The sequence below is a fragment of the Molothrus aeneus genome, chromosome Z (assembly GCF_037042795.1).
Source record: "Molothrus aeneus isolate 106 chromosome Z, BPBGC_Maene_1.0, whole genome shotgun sequence".
NCBI classification, from domain to species: Eukaryota; Metazoa; Chordata; class Aves; order Passeriformes; family Icteridae; genus Molothrus; species Molothrus aeneus.
This window is the reverse complement of record NC_089680.1, coordinates 22,306,823-22,330,286: the sequence shown is the minus strand read 5'-3', so window position 1 is coordinate 22,330,286 and position 23,464 is coordinate 22,306,823. Positions and strand designations below refer to the sequence as shown.

General features: G+C 39.0%; 1 protein-coding gene across 1 annotated transcript in view; it reads left to right on the top strand.

The window, feature by feature from the left end:
* Positions 1–23,464, top strand: part of ADAMTSL1 (ADAMTS like 1) — a 401,766-nt gene that overhangs the window by 219,253 nt on the left and 159,049 nt on the right. Inside the window, exon 3 of the mRNA XM_066568995.1 lies at positions 15,152–15,279. Coding sequence (XP_066425092.1) covers positions 15,152–15,279 — 128 coding nt within the window. The remainder of the gene's footprint in view (positions 1–15,151; positions 15,280–23,464) is intronic.

The window sequence follows — 23,464 nt, the reverse complement described above, 5'->3', positions numbered from 1 at the left end:
GGATGTCAGCATTTTCCTATTGGTGCTTTTTATGGCATACGTTATGTATTGACACAGATTAAGTTTCCCTCCTGTCTGGAACAATGCACGCTCGGGAGAGCTACTGACCGAGCAGTAAGCTTGAGCAGCTCATGGCAAGTGGTGGAGCGGAGCTCCAGGAGCTGCAGGCAGAGCGCTCCGTTCAGCTCTGCCATTCTGCCTCTCTCCTCCTACTACTCCTCCTCTCCCGCTCTCTTTTTCCTTCCCCTCTGTAGCTGCTACGCTTTCCCCAGACCTCTTGGCTTTGTTGCGCTGTACGTCTGAGTAGCAGGAGGGGGATTGGCTAAACGCCGGCTCGGGGAGCGCTTCCCCGCAGCTCGGGCCAACCTACCTACTACCCACGGCAGGGTCGGGAAAGCGAGCGGGGCCGATGGAGGCGGAGAGGCGGCATGAAGGCAGGCTGGCAGCACGCTGAAGGCAGGCTGGCAATACGCTGAAGGCAGGCTGGCAATACGCTGAAGGCAGGCTGGCAGCACGCTGAAGGCAGGCTGGCAGCACGCTGAAGGCAGGCTGGCAATACGCTGAAGGCAGGCTGGCAGCACGCTGAAGGCAGGCTGGCAATACGCTGAAGGCAGGCTGGCAGCACGCTGAAGGCAGGCTGGCAATAGGCTGAAGGCAGGCTTGCAGCGAGCGGCGCTGGAGGTGACAGCCGCCGGCCGAGCGCCTCGCAGCTTGCGCGCGTCTGAGCGCAGGTCCGGCACCCGCCCCACGATGGAGTGCTGCCGCTGGACAGCCGCTGGCACCCTGCTTCTGGCTGCCCTCCTCCTGGTAAATGCCGTTTCTTTGCTAAAATACCTACCGCCTGTAGCTGATTCTGTATCTGTGTGCATATATGCGGGTGGGCATGTTTTTAATCTCTTAAAATTGAAATTGGAGAGAGTTTGTTTTGAACAAGTCGTGTAAGTTTTATCCTGTCTACAGCACTGCAGACTTGGAGCCTTGATATTGTGGGTTGATGCAAGTAGAACCAAGAAGCTGATGTTGGCATCAGCTTTCTAAACTTCTAAATGACCTGTAAAAGGTGATTTAACTGCTTGGGATTCAGAGAGGAGCTGTTTCTCTGCTCTTTAAATCAAACTATATCGTGCTGTAATGTTCCTGGCATTTTCTTCCTTAAAAAAAAAAAAAGTTTTTTTCTGCACATGCCGAGAAAACAGGTACAGCATGTACTGAACTTTTTCCTGAAACCAGCTTAAATGAGCTCTCCTTATTTCTGTACCTCATTACAGAGTCAAGTTTATACCAAACTTTGAAAGATACATACTGTGATATCTGGTATACTTCAGAGCAGAAGACTTGATTATTTTCGTGCATACTTCCCCTGATTATCCTGATAGGATGCTTACAGCTGAAAGATGTACGTGTGCTGTTTGATTGACATAAGATGTTCCATTTTGACTCATACCTAATTTTATGAGTGGTGAGTTGGCAATCAGAACATCTGCAGAAAGGATATTAATATACGCACACTTTTGATACCAGAGTCGTCTTGGCGTAGGTATATTGCCATTTTCCTAGAATTTGATTGAATGTAGTAGTTCAACCAGCAAAGCATCATTAAGAAATACATTTAATTTTATAGCAGATTCCATCTTATTTATCAGTGTCAACCAATCTACAATAATCATTGTAAACTAATCTCAAGACAATTTTTAGTAAACCGCATGGAGAGCTAAACATTAGGATTACCCTGTTCAAAATACTTCTTTTAAATAATTGTATTATTAAAAAAAAAGGAACGGCTTTTTGGATATAGAGTCACTAAATACTATTGAGCACTAGAAATAAGAATGCTATTTGTACTGATATAAAAGTCTTACTTTGTTTGAAAGTCTGTTTTCCATTTATAATACTGAATTCACACAAAATGGCATAAAGTCAGCATAGATTCTCTTTCACGTATGAAAATGAGATGTTTATTACCTGATGACTGTAATAAGTCAGTAATGACTGAGACAGTCCTGCAGAACTAATTAAAGGAAGATCAACAGGAGATATTACTCCACAAGACTGTGGGATTGGGCCCCATGTTAAGCTCATACTCATAATATTTGTATATCACTCTGCTGCTTGTGAATTAAGTTCTCAGTCCCTGATTCATGAAAATAAATAATGCATTCTGGTGCCAACTATTATGCATTTTATTCCACATTTTACCAGTACCAGTTTTTATTTGTATGACTTACACTGCTTCGAGATTTCCCCCCCGCCTCCCGCCAAATCTCTTTGTACCTTAAGAATAGGGATGTGAAGCAAGCTTAACTTTCTTTTTTGAATCAGACCATTCTTTTGCTCCTTCCATAGTTGGGAAAATCTCTCACTTGCTTTCAGCAGGAGATTAGGTAAACATTCCATATTTGATTTACAGCTTGGCTAGAGATAGGGATAAGTTGTAGGATGCCTTGGTATACCTGTTCCTACTGTAGTTTATTGCTGCTTGGGTTCACCAAAGGCATGGTAGAAAGCTCATAGATATTTCTTGAGAGAAAAACAAGAAGTCATTAAATCAGTCTGTGACCTGGCTGTCAGCATCCTAGATGTTAGCCTTTAGCCAAGTAGACAGAATGAGTTTGAAATCCATGACAATCAGTGTTTGGATTTTTGTGTATCACCTTGTATCTCTTCTAAAGGCCCTGTCTTTCCCACAATAACCAGCAGCAGCAGCTTCTTGTCATGTGGCACTTCAGTAACTTCAGCAAAAGTTCACAGTTGTAAGCACTAAGGTTACTCAATAAATGCTTACACTATTGGTCTTAGAATAATTTATCAGTTGTTCCTAAATTTTCAGTACGACACCGTAGAAGTAGCACCTAAATTCTTCACTCAGCATCATTGCCTCAGGAAGGAGGTTGCACAGCCCAGGCACATGTACAGCTATGTGCATGTGATGCTAAGGCAATTGAGCCTTAGCAGCCTCACAGGCTGTGACAAGTCCACAGGCAGCAACAGCAATAGCTCCTCCTCTTTCTCTCACTATCAGCTGCCTGGAGTGATGTAGTAGTGAGCGCAGCTCACTACTCCATTGGGGTTCTTAGCCTTCTTCAGAAGAAATTGTATTCATTTTCAGTTGAGTGGTGCTTGAGTAAGGTCACTGGGGGTCCCTAGTGTATTTTGTTAAATGTCCTAAAACTTGCTCCATACTCAGAGAGCCAGTTTCTCTAGCATTTATGTGGACTAAGTATTTTCATGGCTACTCTTAAGAATCTGAGCCATAACACTAAGGTGCTTGTCTTGAAAAAGATGAAAAGTTTCTCTTTCCAGAGAAAGACCAGATAGTTGTAAAATTTTGCTTATTGTGCCATGAACTTTTCAGGCTAAGGAAATACTACTTTTAAGAGTAACAAAAGAAAGAGCAGGCATTTTGTTCCAGAGATTTTCCTTTCTGTTAGTTTAAAAATAAAAGCCTAGCACAAGAAATCACAGTTGTCTAACTCAAAGGAATGTGTCCAAACCAAAACCAGCCATGAGCTCAGACAAACTAGAAGTCAAATCATGTCACGTCAGAGGGACATTTAAGCATTTTTGCATTTGTTATTTGCATCTTTTCAGCAGCATTTTTTAGCTCTTTGTTACTGTTGTGATACTTGCAGAAGTAACACTAGGGGCTATAATAAAGTACATGTGTTTTTCTGCAGGATTTCTTTCTTTTGCTGTGCTAATTTGTACATGGAAAATAGTCAAATAGAATAGTCCATTCCTTCCAGGCTCTTTGGCATTACACTCCCCTATTATCTAACTGGGTCTGTCTTGGATGACCACAAGCGCAATTAGGCAGTGAAATGAATATGTTTCTTGTTTACATCTGAATGTATAAAGCTTGACGGTTTTTCCTTTCATGTGTAGATAGGTCTACCTACTGCTGTGTCAGCTCGTCTGTCTCAAAAATTGTAGGTATATTGAAAGGGGTTTTTTTCCAGTATGAGGTCCAAAGAGCACAAATGGATTTTCATGCAGGATCATGTATACATACTGACTAGCATTTGCTCAGATTGGTTGGGTGAGGATGAACTGAAATGCAGAGTTCAGCTACACAAAGCTGAGATTTATTCATGTTACAAAATGAAAATATCTCACCAATGTGGTTTGTGACCCATGCTGCTGTACTTCAGATGTGTCATGTCTATAAAACGAAACCGTTTCTTATAGGAAGGACTAGATGCTACTATGTATAATTTCTTCCTATATTACTCTAGAACTCTGTATTAGGACATATTTTACTAACCTCTTCCTTCAGATTCTTGTAGTATATTTTTTTTTCTTTTTTCTACCAAATGCAGAAGCTTGCATGAGCTAAACTAAGGTTGTGTGATGAAAGTTTTTTTGGTTTTGGACTTCAGTGAAAAGAAGTCAGCACTTGATGTAGGCTGTTGAGCTACTGGTCTGCTTCACCAGTGCCATTAAAGTTTAATGTGTTCTTTCAATGACTTTGCTAGATTCATAGGGCTCCAAAAGAATAATAAAAGAAGGTGTGACATGACACTGTGGATTGTCTGAATGTGGTCACCTGTAATCATAGATCTGTCAGCTGGACAACCTTCAATGTTCAGAAGGTTCATGAGTCAATGTAAAGTCTGAGAAGGCCACATGACCAGACAAAAAATTCATCAGAAGAGAAGTATCAATCTCTGCATGACTAAATTTTCACTGAAGCAAATAAAACCTTAATCCCTTATAAGGTGTCATAAGGTGTCCAAATAAAACCTCATGGTTTCTGTTGTATTATCAAATCTGCAGACAGCAGTGTTGGTTCTATTTGCTTTTCTATAGCTATTTTCTTAACTTTGTAAGAGAACTCAGAATTGTATGGGAGACAATTACATGGGGGAAAACTCGGAAATTGCAGTCTGAGGAAGAAAAAAGAATGGTAAGATCATTCTTATGGAAACAATTAAAAAGCTAAAGGTATTGGAAGAAAAAAGGGAAAACATACCAACTACCAGGTCCTATAATAACATGATGGGGAGCAGGAAAAATAAAAATAAATTATTTGTCTCAGCACAAGCCAAGGACAGTTCTGAAATAAGTCTTCTTATCTGGTGGACAACAACTAATCCAAAAATTGGCATGAAGTGTTTGTTTCATCAGAATATTGTACTGGGGTTTGAACCAAAACTTCTTCCTAACTCTTGAAAAGGAATGGCAAATTTTTGCTGTGGACTTCTCCAGCTTTTTGCATCACCTTATGGACAGCAGGCTTGTCTTAACAGATGGCTGACCAGTTTTGCATACTCAAGGTGCTACAACATGTTCTAACTCTTAGAAGTCTGTAGAGGCAAAATGGGGGAAGTCAGCAAAGGACACATATTTCATGGAATGAGATCTTCTCTTAGGTCTGTTAACCCGGTGTAGTGTTGAAAACAGACCAATAAAAGTCAAAGCTTAGTAAATCTGACCACTTAGACATCCTTCTATCTCAGGGAATGTAAATAATTTCATCATAAGTCTGAGATTTTCATCTATCATCTACCTTTTAAGTATCATCTTTAGAATTTAATTCCACGTATGACCACCTTTTTTCTTTTTCTGTAATAACTGAGCTTTTCCAAACTTCTTATAAAAGTAGCTGAAGTGGGTCAAATTGGAAGGGGAGGGAAAGCAGTGTATGTTTGTGAAATTTTGTTTTCTTACAAGGCCAGCATATGTAGAAGTCTTAATAGTTTAGCCACCTGTGGATTTTTTGGTCACTGCTTACAGGGGCAGTCCTTCTAGCTGTGCAGAGAAATTAGTGGTATGTTCATTGATTCTACTGTACATTAATTTTCACATTGCTTCCACTTTAGTCTTCACTGCCTTTATGAAATATCTTCCAAAGCTTCAAACTTTAAAATTTCTGCTTGTTAGAGACTTCTCATAGAGGAGGTTCAGCAGAGAGGGTGTCAGGGTAGAGGGGAAGGGTTGTATGATAATGTAAGACATCCTGAAGTAAACTCCAAGAGTCCTCAAGAAATGAGACAGGATATTATATGCAACTAATAATAAATTCAAACTGTCACATAAAATAAATATATTTGGTTTGTTTCCGTATGAATATACTGTGTGGGTGTTGAACTTCCCCTTCTAGCTTTGTTGGATGTAATCTCAGTCCCTGTTTGAAGTTTGCCAGTATGTTGTTCACATTGTGTGCTATATCAACAGAGCCAGATATGAAAGGAAATAAAGGAAGTAATAAGGTCTCCTACTGTTTTGATGCTGGCATCAGATGAGTGAATTAATTATTTATTTACTTACTTACTAGTTTACTGAAATCCTGTATTTCTTTCAGTCCGAATTGTTAAAAGCATGAGTTGCTCAGGGCCCTTAACAAGTCCAAGGCTGTCTTACTGTAAATGTCTTTTGGATATGACATTTTCATACTTCCTGTAACTTTTTAAAAGAGAGAGGATTTTCAGGATTTTCATTCCTATGGTCTGTCCAATATGTCTCTTAAAGGTCCAGCCATGTTTTAAAAATGGGAGATCTGAGTTAGCTGAAGGGGAGAGGGAAGTATTGTGACAGAAATATGTGAAACAAAAAATTTGAGTTTCTGTGGCTTTTATTCTAAAATTCTGCCACTCCAGACTTCAGCAGTCTTGTCATTCTCCAATGGGCTCATCCACCCATCAGTGCTGGTAAGCACCAGGTCAAGAGTGAGTGTCTTATCGCCTATGTTTGACAGCCTTGTGATAAGCTGAAGACATAGAGAGAAATGCATATCCTTTTTGTAGCAAACTGGTTCAAAATGTGGATGTGTCACTTCTGTTTTTTGAGTACAGCAAGGGAAAAAATTCTCATCACATGGGATTAGAGGGCAGCATGAGAGGAGTTCAATGTAAATTCATGGGAAAAAATATTCAAACAAATCTGGTCCTTCTTTCCTGCCTTCCTTCCTGTCTTCCTGCCTGCCTTCCCACCTCCCTGCCTTTCTTCCTGCCTTCTGCCTATGTGCTTTCCTGACTCCATCCCCACTATTTTTTATGCAAATATTTCCCTTTTGGTTTTCATGCCTCCACCAAGGCTTAATGTTTCAACAACTTGTCATTAAAATTAAGCACATAGACATCTCCATGACGTAACTGAGGGAGATGGCAGACTATCAGAAGAACAGGAAGCTTAATTTGTTTTGAATAAAGCTCATAACTGTGGATGTTGTCTGAAATTGCACAAGTCTTTGGAATGTTCTCTTCCTTTGTCTGAAATGCCTCCTGACCAGTGTCATCTGCCTGTTGCAACCTATGTCACCTTGCCTTAGTGCTGTGATCTGCTCCAGAGACTGGGATGTCCTAGGTCTGAGTAAAAGCTGTGCTGATCAAAATCTGTGCTAATGCAACAATGTCTTCAAGCTCAGACTGTGAGAACCAGGGTTTCTAAACCCAGACAAAATGGTATTTTGTGAGGGGACTCAGTGTGGAACGTTGTGAGCTCTACCAAAGGTTAGGTTGGGAGGGTGAATATATGAAGATTAAGGTCAGTTTACTAAAAAGGAAAATGTCCAATATAAATTTCTTCAATGTAAATGTCTTCTTCTTTGGAGACATGGTGGAGCTTTAAGTGTCAGGTGTGTATTGGCTGTTTTTTCTTGAAGCTGTTGAGCACAGCACAGCCAGCACACACTTTGATTTCTCACCACTGAGAAAACACTTGGCATGCAGTAGGCCTCACCACAGGTTACAATTTTACTTTTCTCTCATGTCCTTGCTGTGCGCCTTGTTTGCTTTTTCCCTGCCCACAGTTCTTGCAATGTGGAAGACAAAACCGAAGTCCTGGAGTGCAAGATGCACTTTTGAACCCGTGCTTTTGGGTGGGTTCCGAATTTTGAAAAGTGATTTCACCTATCCTGCATCTGAACCAGTCCTAGCCTTAAAAACCCTGAGTCAATAAGGCGACAAGTCTGAGGCTGAGCCAGCTTGGACTTGCTCTGTATTGGATCACCCATGCCTGGTGTTTACACCAGCACGGCAGGATTTAAATGCAACAGAATGTTATAACTTCTGTCCATGAGAGCAAGACAAAAAACTTTTGCATTCACATTGGTCTCCTGATACGTATTTTCATTTGGGTAAGAGGGGTGAGAGATAGGACTGATCTGAGGTTTATAAGGCACTGTTATAAAATATTACACAGAACACAGCGTGCACACGTTGAAGTGATATGGTGTCAGCTCCATCCTCTGCCAGCAACCCCCTTCCCCGCCCCTCCAACTGGCTGCTGCCCTTCTATGAGAAGAAATGAGCTCACATTTGGCACATTTCTCCTGGGATACAACTTCCAGTCCAGGTTTAGGAATGGCTGTTTAGCTCTTAATGTCCGGAGATGGCTGTTAATCAATTCCCTGCTCTGTTGTTGCACATTGGAGGCTGTGTCCTCTCATATACACAGCGCAGCTATATGGCTTGCTTCAGGGCTTTGGGAATCCCTTGTGACCATAAGGACAGAAGTGGCAATGTTCTTATCTTTCTGAGATGAACTGATGTGTGGAGATACTGATGTAAGAGGGTACAGCTGTGTACAACACTGAGACTACAGACACAGTGTTTTCAGGAGCTCAGTGTGACACTTCATCGCATTACTTGTGCAATAGCCATATCAAGTCATGGTTAGGAAGGGATGTGAGGTTAGTGCCCTCTCAATAAACCTCTGCTTTCCTGTGCAAAAGGAAAACATACTGTATTTATCAATTTCTGTCCCCTTAGTAATGAGTCTGTCTTGCTGTTAAGAATAAAAGAGGACAAAAAGAACCACAGCACTGAAAAGGACTAACACAGCAAATTTTTACCACTGTCCCTGAACTGAGCTAGCTCTCTGTGTGTATCAGGTGTTTTCCTTTAGGGTAAAGAGAAATCCACCTATTATTCTTTCCTTTTGTTCACAGGAGCAGAATAAGCACTGGGAAACTGCAAGAGTATCTTGGTGAGATTTCCTCTTCAGTCCTCATCAAGGTGTCTTCCCCTGTTTCTTTTAAGCAATGGATGCTTTGGGGCAAGAAGAAAGAGTAAATTTAAAACTATCCAGAAAGAGATTTGGATTTTTTTCTTTATTTCTTTTTCAGAGACTGAAATAATAAATCCTGGCCCATTTATCTGCACTAGAAAAATGTGAGCATAATTACCCAAAGTTCAGAATACATGCTCACATGCCTGTGCTTCTGTGCCAGTGCCTTCCTTGGAGTTTGGAGACACTCAGATCAAGGGTTTCCTGTGCCAGGGGTTTTCCATAGGAAATACTCTCTTGATCCTCTCAGAGGCCTTTTGCTTTGACTTGCAAGTAGAAAGGAGGCAAAAATTCCTAAGTTAATTTACAAGACTGTGAGGCCTGGGGCAAGTGGGATGCTACTGTTCAGCTCATAGTTGCATTCCCAGTAGAAGGGAGCCACTAGCCTCTAGGGAACTGAGGGGACAGTGTTCAAGGAATAGTCACTTTCACATCAAGATGTCTGATGCTCACTACAGCTACTTTTCTTTCCAGGTTGTTCACCAGGAAATATAGTGTTGTAGGAGTATTTTGAACCTTTCCATAGGCATCCTTTTGATCTGGCCATATGGAACTGCATGCAGTTGTTCATGGCAGCAATGGCACTTGCAGTCACTTGGCACTGCATCTCAGGTGCAGTAAACAACTCAGGCAGATTGGGTAAAAGAGCTCTTCTCTTTTCATTTTTTAACTTCTGTGAGAGCAGAACTTCCATTACTTTGGTAAGCATGTCAGGTAGGCAGGATTTTTTGGTTTGTGTGGTCCTTCTGGAAGCTGGCTGGGTTGCAGGTCTGGTGGCAGAAGTCCTTTTTTTGCTTTCACATGGGATACACACAAGACGATGGGAAGACAAGCTATTTACCATACCAGCTAAACAGTGTTCATCTGTCCTGACCCTAAATCTGATCTTTGGGAAAAGAAAATAGGTTAAAGTCATGGTTTGCTAAGGCTGACTTGGGGACCTCTGGTTTCATGAGGCATGTGAAATGGAAAGATACCTACTTGGAACTGAAGAACTATTGTCATGGGAAATCCTAGTGCTTCCAGGGAATCATGCTCCTCAGAAGGATGAGGCTTACTTTCCTAAGTCCTTTTATCAGTATGGTACAGTTATTCTGGAAGAGTAGATGAGCTTTGGTCATACAGTACCATTTAAAGTGATGTGCAACATTTTGCCTAGATAAATTAAACATTTTCTTTTTGTGCATTGCAAACTTGATATGTCAGAATATTTTACCTATGAAATTTTCAAGTTACTTGCTTTGAAAAGTTGCAAAAGTTAGTCAGAAATGTCTTCATGTTAACATTCTTTCTGATGGCAATTACCAATATCAATTCAACTGGCTATGAATTTGTTCTGCCTTGTCTTTTTTCAAAAGCCAGAAATTTCCAAACAGTTTCCCGCATGGGCTTCCATCCAGTTGTTAACTTGGATGGAATGCAATAAAGATACATAACATTGCGCAAATGAAATCTTATAAACCGTACATTTACATTGGTTGAAGTTTTTTGAAGTTTTGAAATACATGGTTTTTATAAGGAGTTGAGGTCACTGGCCTTGTCCCCTGCTGTTACTCACCTAGGGAAGTGCTGATAGCAGTTTCTTCCTGGTTTGCTGCAGACAGCATTTCAGTACTGTGAAATATATATTTAATCTCAGTGACAAACTCACATCAAAGGATGCTCAAGGATTACTCAAAGAAGAATCTGTGGCTTGGCAAGAATTCATATAGGGATGCATTTAAACTTATCTGAAAAGTCTGGGCAGAAAGACCATTACAGAAGAAAAAATACTAGTTTTCTGTCCCTAGCATGATTTTTACAGTAGCTAAAGGCAAGTTTAGGCAGTGGCCTCAGAGGAGCCTTGCATATTGTCACTGACACTTCATCATACCCTGAAACAGTGAGGATATGATAAGAACCAGATGATATAAATTTATTAAGCAAACCAGTGGTTCATATTATCTGGGAAATAACTGGACTAAATTCTGTATCAATGCTGTAGTCCAACAAGAGTTTAATTGCATTTTTCACTGTCTGTATTGCTGTTTAATCTAAGAAACACACTGGGTGCTTGAAAAAAGGACTCCAGCAGCCTTTTACTGAAAGAGGAGGAAAACTGGATGCCTCAGAACCAGAGGAGAAAGTAAACCATGTGATCTGTGTTTATACACACAGTCTTCTGTGTGGCACTGACAAATAGCTGGATTCTGTAGGGATAGCACTGTTCCAAACAAAATTTTAAATTCCAATATGTGACTAAGATTTATTTTCTTAAGGTTGAACTTCTTTTGTAGACTTCAGGACATGAACAGGTCTTGCTGCTCTTCATTTTTCTCCCTCTATGCACCTACACGCATGTGCACACTTACACTTTTAAAAGAAACCTGGTTCTTATCAGGCATTCAGCTCCTAGATGTCCAGGTAGCTGTTGTGATTTAAGGATGTGTGACACTTGTATTCCAGAATAGTCTAAATGAATTCTGTGTACTGTAGGCAGAAAGGGTAGGAAGCACCACTGAATATAACATGAATGCCTGACAACTCTTTAGTAAATTCAGAAATTACTATTAAACACTGAAGCTGGATTTTTTGAAGAATCAGGTTGGAGATCTATCTCTATTAGTCTTATCTGATTATGTCAGATTCATTTTGTTTGTATTATGAAAATTCCTTTGTTTGACTTGTAATTTAAAACTTTATTTTTTTTACTTCTGTAAGCGTCTTCACCTGAGTATTCTATCTACTGAGAGTGATTTCATTTTTTACACAGGATCCTTTTTGCTTTCTAGTCCAATAGCACAAGCTGTTCTTCGTATTTCTCATTAGACAGCTCTTTGGGAGTGGGGTGGTAGATGCAGAATCACCATCCGATTAAGATGTGTATACTAAGATAGTAAGGGATTAAGGAAGATCTGGTTTTGATTAGTGCTAGCAGATTTATTTGTTTATATAGGTCATCAATAAGCAAATTGCTTAAGGGTGGCATTTCTGACTTGATACTTTTGATGTCAGGGCATCCTGAGTTTCGTCTCAACAAAGAAATGGATTTTTTCTGGGAAGCTCAGGCTGACATCCACCTAGAATTGACAGAAGGGATAAGGAAGGTCTGGTACCAGCAACGGGGCATAATGAGCCTTGATGACTGCATTTTCCTTCTTTGACATACTCTGGCATTTTGAGAACCACCAATCTGGAGTACCTCTAGCAGAGTAGAAGACTTTTCCTGTGATGGAACTGTTACTAAAAGAAAGATTCAGGTGGTGCCAGCTTTACTCCTTTCAACTTTAAGGACATATATTCCCCCCCCCCCTTTTTTTTTTTTTCCTTGTCTTTACTATTTATGACAGGAACTTCAGGGCTTTAAAGAAGTTTTGTAGGAGTTCTTCCATTGCAGTACTCTTGACTGCTACTTTAAAGTAAGATCTTTAGTTAATTTTGACAAAAGTGGGTAGCAATTATTAACTACCTGTAGAAACTACTTTCAAAAAATCTATGCTAGACAACGAATTCTTAGCTAGTAATTGTGTATATTTCCTTCAAAGCTGGAATAAATCTGTAATGGACAGTTGTTTTCTGATTTGAAACGACTTTTTGGGTATTGCCAGAACTTCAAGCTCAATTTTTACTCACAGGAAGGAAAACACTCTACTTTCTTTAACATTAAACATGGGTGGTGTTGAGATGAATTATGTTTATTCCACTTGTTAAAAGAAAACTTGAAGCCTGTTCCAGGTTGAGATCACATGGTTTCTGGGAATATATAGGTCTTAAAGCAAATTTTGGAATGCAAGTAATAGGCTCACAGATCTCCTTTGGGTGGGATCACAATTTATGTCGAAGAACTTGGACCCACAGAATGTCTGTCTAGCTGTGCTGATGGCTATCGTATATGGTGGAGTAAGAGTACTTGGTTCACATGAGTTTACCTTGTAACCCTCTCAAATTATGTCTTTGAGCTTTCAGCCAAGGGTGAATGATCAGGTCATGCACTCATCTGCAGTTTGAAAGTATTTTTTTTTGCTATAAACTGGAAGCACCAACATGTATTTTTATTTTAAGAGAATAAAACTGTAAATATTCGTTTTTACTTCATAAAAATTACTCTTCAAAAAGCAGTCAGGTGAAATAACCTCAGTAAGTTGTCACGTCTTCTGTCTCCAATGTAAATCTAGAGACTGAGTCACATATAGTCAGAATCTGATTGCTTATGAAACTTTAAGTTTTATATTTACCCTTGCAATTGCTGTGGGGTTTTTTGGTTGGTTTTTTTTTTAATAAAGCTAAGATAAAATGAGTGTGTCAAATAATTGTTACACACTCATTAGACAGGGCCCAGATTATCTCTCACAGACTGAATTAATCTTCTTTTTTACTCATGAATAAAATTATTCAGGGCTGATATATTTCACCATATTTCATTACTACTACTCAGCTTTACTTAAAGTGAAATTATTTCAGTGTTGAGTTATCTCTGTGTCTCAAATAATCCCTTAACGTTGCCAACAAACAGGAGGTTCTGGCTGATGGCACAGCATTGTCAGCTGGGCAAGGGAGGGGATTTTCCTGCTCTGCTCTGAGCTGGAGTGGTCTCACCTTGAGTGCTGAGGGCAGTTTTTGGGTGCCACAATATGAGAAAGACATTAAACTGTTAGAGAGCTCCAAAAGAGTACAACAAAGACAGTGAAGGGCCTTGAAGAGAAGCCATGTGAGGAGCAGCTGAGGTCACTTGGTCTGTTCAGCCTGGAGAAGAGGGAACTGAGGGGAGACCTCACTGCAGTTACAACTTCCTTGTGAGGGGCAGGGGAAGGGCAGGCACTGAGCTCTTCTCTGTGGTGACAGTGACAGCACGTGAGGGAATGGCTTGAGGCTGTGAGGAGGAGGAGGAGATTTGGACTGGATATCCGGAAGAGGTTTTCACTGAGAGGATAATTGAACACACTAAGAGGTTTCCTAGGGAAGTGGTCCCAGCACCAGCCTGACAGAGTTCAAGAGGTGTTTGAACAATGCTCTCAGGCACATGGTGTGACTCTTGGGATGGCCAGTGCAGGGCCAGGAGTTGGGATTGATGATTCTGATGGGTGTTTTCCAACACAGTATCTTCTGTGATGCTATGAAAGCTAAAGCTGACTGCTGTAACATGGGCCATGTTTTTCTGTTAAAGTGTACCTTTAAAGTCTCACTCATGTCCTTGTTTTTCTCTCTCATTAATTTCAAGTGCAGTTAGAACTGCTATTCACCAGGCGCTGGCTCATAGCACAAGTAAAGTTTTGAAGGAGAACACTGCCTATCTCCATCAGACACAGGCATTTTTGGTGCAACTTTGCTAGATTAGTCAGTTTTTCCAGCAAAACCACATTACCCACTAAGGACAATATCTATCTATATGGTTAAATTATTTGTGTCCTTATGAATCTATGTTTCTGCGGTGCATTTGCATGAACGAAAATGAAATGCTGAATATAGGTATGACTGCTTTATTTGAGACATATACTGCTATATGTTTATGACACATATGCTTATGACCAACATTCTGATGTTGGTAACTTCTGCTTTTCAGGGAATGTGCATTTTATTCTTTAAACTAGGAAACAGTCGGGATGAAACAGTTAGGGAAACTTTGTCCAGCAAGTTTCATAGACCTTTATACAGAGACGTGATGATAGTTCAATTTCCCTATGGTAAGTGCATGAAAGTTATTATATAGAATGCCTTTTTAGCACATTGATTCACTATGTTGTGTTTCACTTTTTCCTTAGGATCATTTTGGAAGGTTCCTTTCAATATGCCTTTTCATAGCTTCCAACACAGCAGCATAACTTCAGAGCACAATGTCTGATGTCTATAATACTCCATTTCTTAATCAGAAAAGATCCTTTGTTTCTGTTGTTCAAAGAGCTGTCTTAGAGCAGTCTTCACTAGCCTCAAACTGAGATGAAGTAGGATATTCAAAAGATGAAAGTGAATTCATACACATTCCCTACTAAGGAACTGTTGTCAACCAGTAGCATGCCAGAGAGGAACAGATTTATTCAATTTATTCAGGACTTTTAATAACCAAAACGATATCCAGCAAAAAGAAAGGTTAAACTAGCAGCAGAAGTTTTGATGCTTAAATGTTCTTTCCTTATTTCTTTTTTTTTTTTTTCCTTTTCCCTCTCCTCAGAGCTCCAGAACAGCTCGCTCGGAGGAGGACCGAGACTCGCTGTGGGATGCCTGGGGCTCATGGAGCGAATGCTCGCGCACCTGTGGAGGAGGGGCTTCGTACTCACTGCGACGCTGCCTGAGCAGCAAGTAAGTGGCTGAATGTTTTCTGCTTTATTGATGGAAAAATTCAACCTACTTATATCTGCCAGACCGTAAGAAGCAACCTGTGGAAGTCTTGACCTACACTGAAATTTTCACCTTGTTGTCAAAAAATTATGGTAATATTTTGGGATTTTTTTTAATTTGGGCAAGCAGCCAATGAGCTTGATAAGGAAACACCCTTTAAAATAAAGCAAGAATCCATGGAGATAAAAAAGTGGTCTGGACAGCTTAAAAGGCTGCCAGCTCCTGAAGTTGAACTTCCCTCCATTTTCACCATTTAAGCAGTAAGAGTTGTCATGTGCTCGTACAAGAGTACAGATTATTCACTACATTTAGTACCCCACAGTCTCAGCCACCCTGACTATAAAAGCAACAGATTAATCAAATGAGGCATCCTGGGCTATATAAGAAAGAGTAACAGTCCTACAAAGGATATCTTGCAAATTGAATTTCAGGTAGGAAGTACTCAATACCAGCAAGGCCCTTCCCAACAGAGATAAAATGGTCTGGTACAAAGATGAATTCTGGGTATTCAGTCAGGCATCTGAGATTTTATTCCTGCCCAGTTACTAGCTTGCAATGGAAAAAGAACAACTCTTTGGCATCTTTTCCATTCTGTACTTTATGTAAGTTTTATCTGCAAAATATTTCTAGCAAATATTATTTCTATCTACTTGAGGAAAAAAATTTACCTGCAGTAAACATGGTATATGTGATAAATATTAACAGATTTCTGATAAATAATATGAAGGGAAACTCCAGACCCAACCTTTTAGGCTTATTGCCATTTCTGATACCTTATATATTGTAGGATAAAAAAATCTAATACAATTTTCCATCCTGCATACTTTCTTTCATATTTTTATTCACGTTCTTGTAAAACTGATGTTAATATAACAAACAGTGATCATACAGTCCAAATAATTTCCTCTGTCTGACACTTTAATATGTGATGTTGTTTAGTGAAGACAGGAAACAGCACGAGGCATTGAACATAACACCAGAATAGGATATTGTGTATTTTAGCTTTATCTCTGAACAATCTCTTAGTAGCCCCATTTATTGAGTTTACTGTGCGCAAAAGTCTGCTGGAAGAAAAGATAGGCAAAGGCATCTGTTGAAATAAGTGGAAAACCAGTACTTTGCTATTGCATTCCCATGGATTAAAAAAAAAAAAATTGACCAGATTCTAATACCTTGTTAGTTTCATGGCCAGTTGTTTCATGGCCAGTTAGTTTGAGGCCAGTTGCATTCACCTCAAAATGTGAAATTTCAGAGATAGGAACCTAATTTTAATCACAGTATATCATTTTCCATACTTAAAAAAATAAATGACTGTCAGTTTGTTATTTTAATGTAAACATGAAGCCAGACGTACCAGGAGATCTGGGGACTCTGAGCAATAGGTGCTTTCTTTCCTCCCTCATGAGAACTGTCTCTGTAGGTTCTAGAGGGCAATCTTGGAGTTCCAAATAGTAGTAGCAGTTGTCACAATATGTGACAATGTGAGTAAAAATAATTTCTTCTGGACTCCCTTTGACTCTTTTGCTCTTCAGTATGACCCTGAACCTTAATGAGTGGAACAGGGAATAACCTCATAAATCACACAAAATTAGGTTTCATACGTGACCTTTCCACTGTCCCTTCAGGACACAAGCAATGCTTCCTGCCTTAAGACACCAACCACCAACTATGACCCATTCAGACATGGAAACCTCCAATTTCTGGGATAGGAAGTGGGGAGTTAATTAGGTGTGTGGCATTTGGTAGCCAGTAGCAATAAATCATAAATAGTAACTTTTGTCCTGGCATTAGCACTCTCTCAAATGTGCAATAGTTTTTCATTTTTCCTAGTCTACGTGCAATTGTTAATTACGTAAAGGGTTTAAATGATTAATTTTTCTGCTAAGCAAGCATTTTAAGCTGCTAAGTCAGAGTGGGAGCAAGGTAAAGAAACTCATCAAAGCTTTCCAACTAAATTCACAGGAGTATTTCAAAGCTGTCAAGGCTTGACCAGAATATCCATCTCTGAGAGACAATTTCTTGGTCAGTACAGTTTATTTGTTGTGTGTAATTTCACTGCAGCTTGAAGGAATATAGTAGATTCTTCTGGCAGATGAAAACTGGCAACACATTTAGAACAAATTGGAACAAATTAATCCTAAATATTTCTCATCCTGGGAGGAATGCTTATAATGCCTTGTATCTTTTAGTTCTGTATGAGATGACTTTCAGAGCATCACATGAATAGAAAGAGCTTGGTGCATCAGCTTTGAAAAAATGCAAAGACTAATTGCCCATTCCTAAACACCATTAATATATATAGCTAAATAAAGGAAACCAGCTTTCTTTCCAGCTTTTATTTGCCAAAGTTATGTTCGTGCTTGTGTTGTTTGTTTTGGGAACATGTTTTGCGTTAGTCCTTCACAGCTGTGATGAAAGAATGGAAAGTGTCAGTGAAAAATTCTGTATTCTTTTGTTTTAAATAGCAGAAATTTCAGGTTAGTGGCTGTTTGGCAGTACATTTCATCAGAACAACTGATTCTGATTTTGCTAAGGACATTATGCTAGTGATATAAATACACATGCCAGTCACACAAGCAGACAGGGGTTGTAAGCCCAAGTCAGTTTTATGTCCTCATGCTGACAGCAAGCACTGGGTCACTCCAAGGGCAGAATACACCCCAGGAAAATACAATTTTATAAATTAGACTACCAAAGCTCAAAAGATTACACTTTTCATGCTCTTTATTCACATTAACTCTTTATAACTTCTGATATTGTTGTTATTTACACAAAAGGACAGAACCCCTTTAAATGTTACTGGGTTTTGCCTCAACTCACTTGAAGGTGAACCTCCTTGACTAATTATATATTAGGTGGAGGGGTAACTATTTTTATCATTTTAGAATGTTTTCCTTTCTGTTTCCTTATTTTTTTTGATGATCTGCCATGCAGCACTACTCAAGAAAACCTTTACAGAGAAGAACGATTGACCACTCCTATTTTTCTTGAGCACTTGAGCACTACCAGCACTTGAGCTTCTACAGGGAACCAGGTTTTGTTAGGTATTGGCTGCTTTGGATACAGAGATTATGGAAATATAGTTAGAGAGGCACTGCATTATGGGCTTTGCCCTCTTGCTTAGAATACAACCCTTATTTGTTGCAGCAAGTAAGAGTTGATTGCCCAGCACTGCTGGCATTTGTCTTCTAGCAAAGAGATTGATAATAACTCAGATATCTTCCATCCAGGTTTTAATATGTGTCCGTATTGATTCAAGCAAACTAAAACAGAGTAATAATAAATATCTGAATTAGATTTCTGAAATTCATGCGTATTTATTTCCTGTACTGGGATACATTTTCAAATTGTAAAAGAAATTATAAATTCTCTTATTCACTTGTTCACCCATACTGATCTAAAAATATTCTGTGTTTTTCTGGAATTGTACTTTTTACACATTGCTGAGTACTACAGTAATAGTGAGACCATTTTGCTCTGTCTAGGCTTGGCAAGAAGATAATTGTGATTCTTTTTCTCATCATCTTCCAAATTCACCATCACTTTCTTTTAAAGTTAGGCTGCATGTAGCAAAAGACAAGCGTGTCCTAGAGATTTGAAAACTGTTTTTTCATAGATATGTGGTCTATTCATTAAACTGTATAGAAACCCTTCATTACTGTTGCTTCTGTTTATGAAAAAACATGTGGCAGAGAATAGTTTGAGCATACAGCAGAGTGCTGAGATAGTTATGGAGTCCCAAGGTTACCGGAGCTGAGCTCAAGGGCCAAAACTTGATATCATCACCCTTATCTCTGGGAAATAATGTGTAAACTTCTGAACAGAGTGAAGATTTTCCACCATTAAGTGAGGGGTTTATGTTTGGTAGCAGAAGAAGTTCAGCATTAACATTTTCATGACAATTTCCCTCAGTATAAAAGTGTCTGAGATTAAAAAGAAAAAAACAAAAATGAAAACATCAATAGGACAAAACAAACAAATGAAGAAAAGCACAAATTAAAACAAAAGATGGAACAAACGTGAGGGAGTTAATCCCAGCATTGTTCCTATGCTTCATACTGTCTGTGTCACTTACTGGAACATATTTCTCTCTCCTTTTGAAATACCTCTCTTTCTTTCTTCATCTGATGACTGCCTTTTGGTTATGCAGGGGAACCAGAAATATGAAATAGCCTTTTTGCCAGTTTGGCCTGCTAAGTTAGATCAAGTGATTCACTTGCTTAGTTGTTCAGCACATTGCTGTTGCATTCTGCAGAGTGAAAACAGTAAATCTGCATAAATAACTCTCGGCTTTATTGGCATTTGACTCGGCACATAAAATAACAACCAAGACATATTTTTGAAGGTCAGGTTTAATAAACTAGCTAAATTTGCTAAAATTAGGTCTATTTTATGATTTGTGCATTTCTCATAAGACAGAAGGGGCCTAAAATAAATTACATTTTTTTCATTAAGGAGTAATATTTTCTAATTTTGATCTCATATATTGTTGATTTACAAATCCAACATCAAATGGTTTTGTCAGACAGTGATGGAATAGATGCATGTTATTCATGTTAGTTCAAAGTTAAATAAGTGAATAAGAAACCGTTAATAAATAACATTTCTGACTGGCATTGAAAACAGGATCCATCAAATACTGCATATTTGAAAAGATACTGTTTTAACTTTCATCTGTATACAACTTTGATACCAAAATATTAGCTACTGTTGCTGCTTCACTACTGAATTTGGAATGTAGTCCCAGCAAGTGGCTGTGACCCTTATTTTCAGGCTGCATTGACAGAGTCGTCTGTCTCAGGGGCTTTGATTCCCAGAGATTCTGAAGTTTTTCACATCTAACACTGATAAAAGGTCCTTTAAACTTTCTGAGTGAAAATTACAATGGTGCAGTTATGTAGGTTGGGGGTTGCTTCTTTGACAGATAGAAGCCAACATGTATTACTGTAATTACTGTGTAATGATATAAATGCAGTCTTGTCTATCCTGGCACTACTAAATAAGCCAGATTAGGCTTTAGAACATTTATTAAATGTTCGTATATTTTTCAAAATGATAAGTTTAAATACTTGAGAATAAGCCCTTTTCTAGTTCAAGGTCTGTGGAATAAAGAGCAGAATATTTGTGCACAAATGCTATCAAAGTTTTTGAATACATCCCCAAAAATAAATGGCATTCTGTTGAAGCATACCACGTCACTCATGAAGAGTACAGTCAAAGTCATAAAATTCTTAGGTGACCTGCACTATGAAATTATTTAGGAGGATGTTTTTCATTACCTTGTATAAAACTGTATCTGTATACTAGTGTAGTACATTGCTTCCTTCAAAGACCCTCAGGATACCTGAATTTGATACTTCTGCTTCAGTTGATACTTCTAGATAATTTACTGTGTAAAGAACATCCTCCATGATATAGTGTATGATTCTAAATAGCTGGAAAAATTTTTTTGTTTCTTTAATTTGTAAGTGCTTCTAGTTAAGTCTGTGCCCCCTAGCAGCATTTTAAAAGGAATTTTATTATTCTGTTTACTCTGCAATTAGTGAATACTGTAATTATGAGAATTTTGAAACCATTCTCTGGTTGTATGTGATGAAGAAATGATTCCAAATTTTTTGAGAGAGATTACAGCTCTAACTCTTTATAATGGCAGAAGCAGCAAGCAACCTGTCTGAGTCAACATGTCTGCAGTATAAGAAGCTGCAAATTTCACACAGTGTAAATCAGTATGGAGTGACTGCTGATGGTCTTCAGAAAACCAGTTAGACACACTGTGCTGGCTGTCCTAATTTCTGGCTTCAGTGCCTCACTGAAGTATCTAAAATTGTAGAAAATGCTTTCCTAGTGTAGTTTTCTTATGGAACCCTTTGTTAGACCTGACACAGTGATGATATGTATTGGTGTTTTGGGTGAAAAACCAGCGTGTAGTAGAATGAACAGTAATCAGCATTGCAGTTACAGGTGAGTGATGGATATGGGCTCCACAGATGCATCTCCCTATTGAGAAGTGGCCTACGAAACAAAATGTCTGTGAAGCCCTCACTCAGGTGATATACTGTTCATATGTCCAGGTTCACTGGAAGAGCTCTTGGCTATTCATACGTCTTTTGATAAATCTGTTCCTGAACTTAAATCAAAAAGAATTAAATCAGTCAGACGTTTGCATGATATAGAGTTTTTGTAAGCCTTAATTCCAGTAAGAAACTTATGTGATTCTCTAAAGACTGGAGCACTAGATTGTACACAAGAAATTTCAGTGGAGGGAGGTTAACACACATGCAGACTTCCTGAGAGAAGGCAGAGCTTGCCATCCTGTTCAGCACATTTGTTTTACAAAGACCAGCTGCAAAACCTGGATCCTGCTCCGATTTCTAGAGTGTTCACATTTGGGATGTTAGTACTTTTGGCCTGCATTATGTTCTATATGGTATATTTGTGATATAGCACAGCAGGTGAGATTTTATATTGTAGTTATTTCCACTTCGAATGTGAAGAGACGTCTCATCCTTGTTTTACTGAAAGGTTTTGTTTTTTTTTTAATTTTTGCTTTTCTGCCTTTCTTGCATTGTGAAAAACATTCACAACTGTAATTGCTTTCTGTATATCTGCAATACATTTTATATGTGCAAATCTAAAGTTAAAGACACTTCTTAAAATATTATTAAGAAAATAATAAATACTGTGGTGATGAAAACAGATGTGAGACTAACTGCTGAAAATGAACAGTACCCTGAAAGCACCTGACAGGTTTTTTCTTTGTATTTTCCTTTTTTTTTCTTAAATTGGATCTTTGCTATTTTAAGTGGACTATCCTGTCATATTTTTGTGAGTTTAGGGCATAGCATTTAATGCCAGCTGTTACTTAGAAAACAACAATCAGTGACTGGGAATAAGACAAAGAAAAACTTGAAAATTAAAATTTACCAGAAGGATACCATGCAAACTGTATCAAAAGCTTTGCTGAATTCTAATAAAAATAAATCTACTAGTCAATGAGATGGCAGGCCTTGTTATGTAAGGAAATTTAGTTAAACATGACTTTCCCCTTGTGAACCCATCTGTAACATTCACATTCCCAATCTTTCTTCATAGGAGAGGTGTTTCAGCCCATTATTTTTGTGACCCAGATATGCTCGCACAGCTCAGGTTCTGTCTGTTGCTGAGGACACAGACCTGAACACAGCACTCCAGTGACCCAGATGGGGTCTCATGAGAGCACAGTGGAGGGAGAGAATCATCTCCCTTGACCTGGTGGCCGCACTCCCCTCTATGCAGCCCAGGATAAAATTGGCTTCCTGGACTGCAAGTGCTCGTTGTCAGCTGATACTTAATTTTTCATCCACCAGTATCCCCAACCCCTTCTCTGCTGTTGATCAATTCATCACTTAGTCTGTACTTATAGTGGAGATTGCTGCCATGCAGGATCTTGTGCTTGGCCTTATTGAGCCTCATAAGGTGCACGTGGGGCCACTGATGCTAAGTATAATAACAGCAGTTACATCAGAATTATTGATTGCCTAATACCAAGGTTATGGAAACGTTATTTATGAGAAAAGTTTGCCTTTTGTGGCCCCATATTACTACACATGCTTTTATTTGCCTTGCTGATTTTCTGCGTGTAGTGACTGAAGTTGTATTTTCCCGTTTGTTTTTTGATTGCAGAAGTAAGAACATTTATATGATCTGTAACTAAACCTGCCAGGGAAATTTGGCTTGTGCATCCATGCCCACTTTTCTTGTCTCAAAGTTAACTATTTGTGTAACTCTTCTTGTATTTCACATTTCAACATGCAGGAACTTGTAGGAGACAGTTTTCTAAACACAGAGAGTGAAAGATTTCTACATATGCATGGCAAAACATACCAGTGCATCTCAACAATCCACGGTGGCAGGAAAGTGCTTGTGTGATGCCTTTAGAGGCTACCTAGAGCAGAGGCTAGACAGTGTTAAAGGAATAAAGATATTTATTAAAAACACCTTCAAAGCATACACCTTGGGCCATACAAGAGCCCAGCCGTGACTACATCCAAGATGGACAACTGCTCATGAGTCGAGTTTTGACACTTTTATAAGTTTTGGTCCATTTACATATTAGGGTTAATTGTCCAATTACAGCTTCAGGTTATGAAGTCCTATCCTCCCAGAC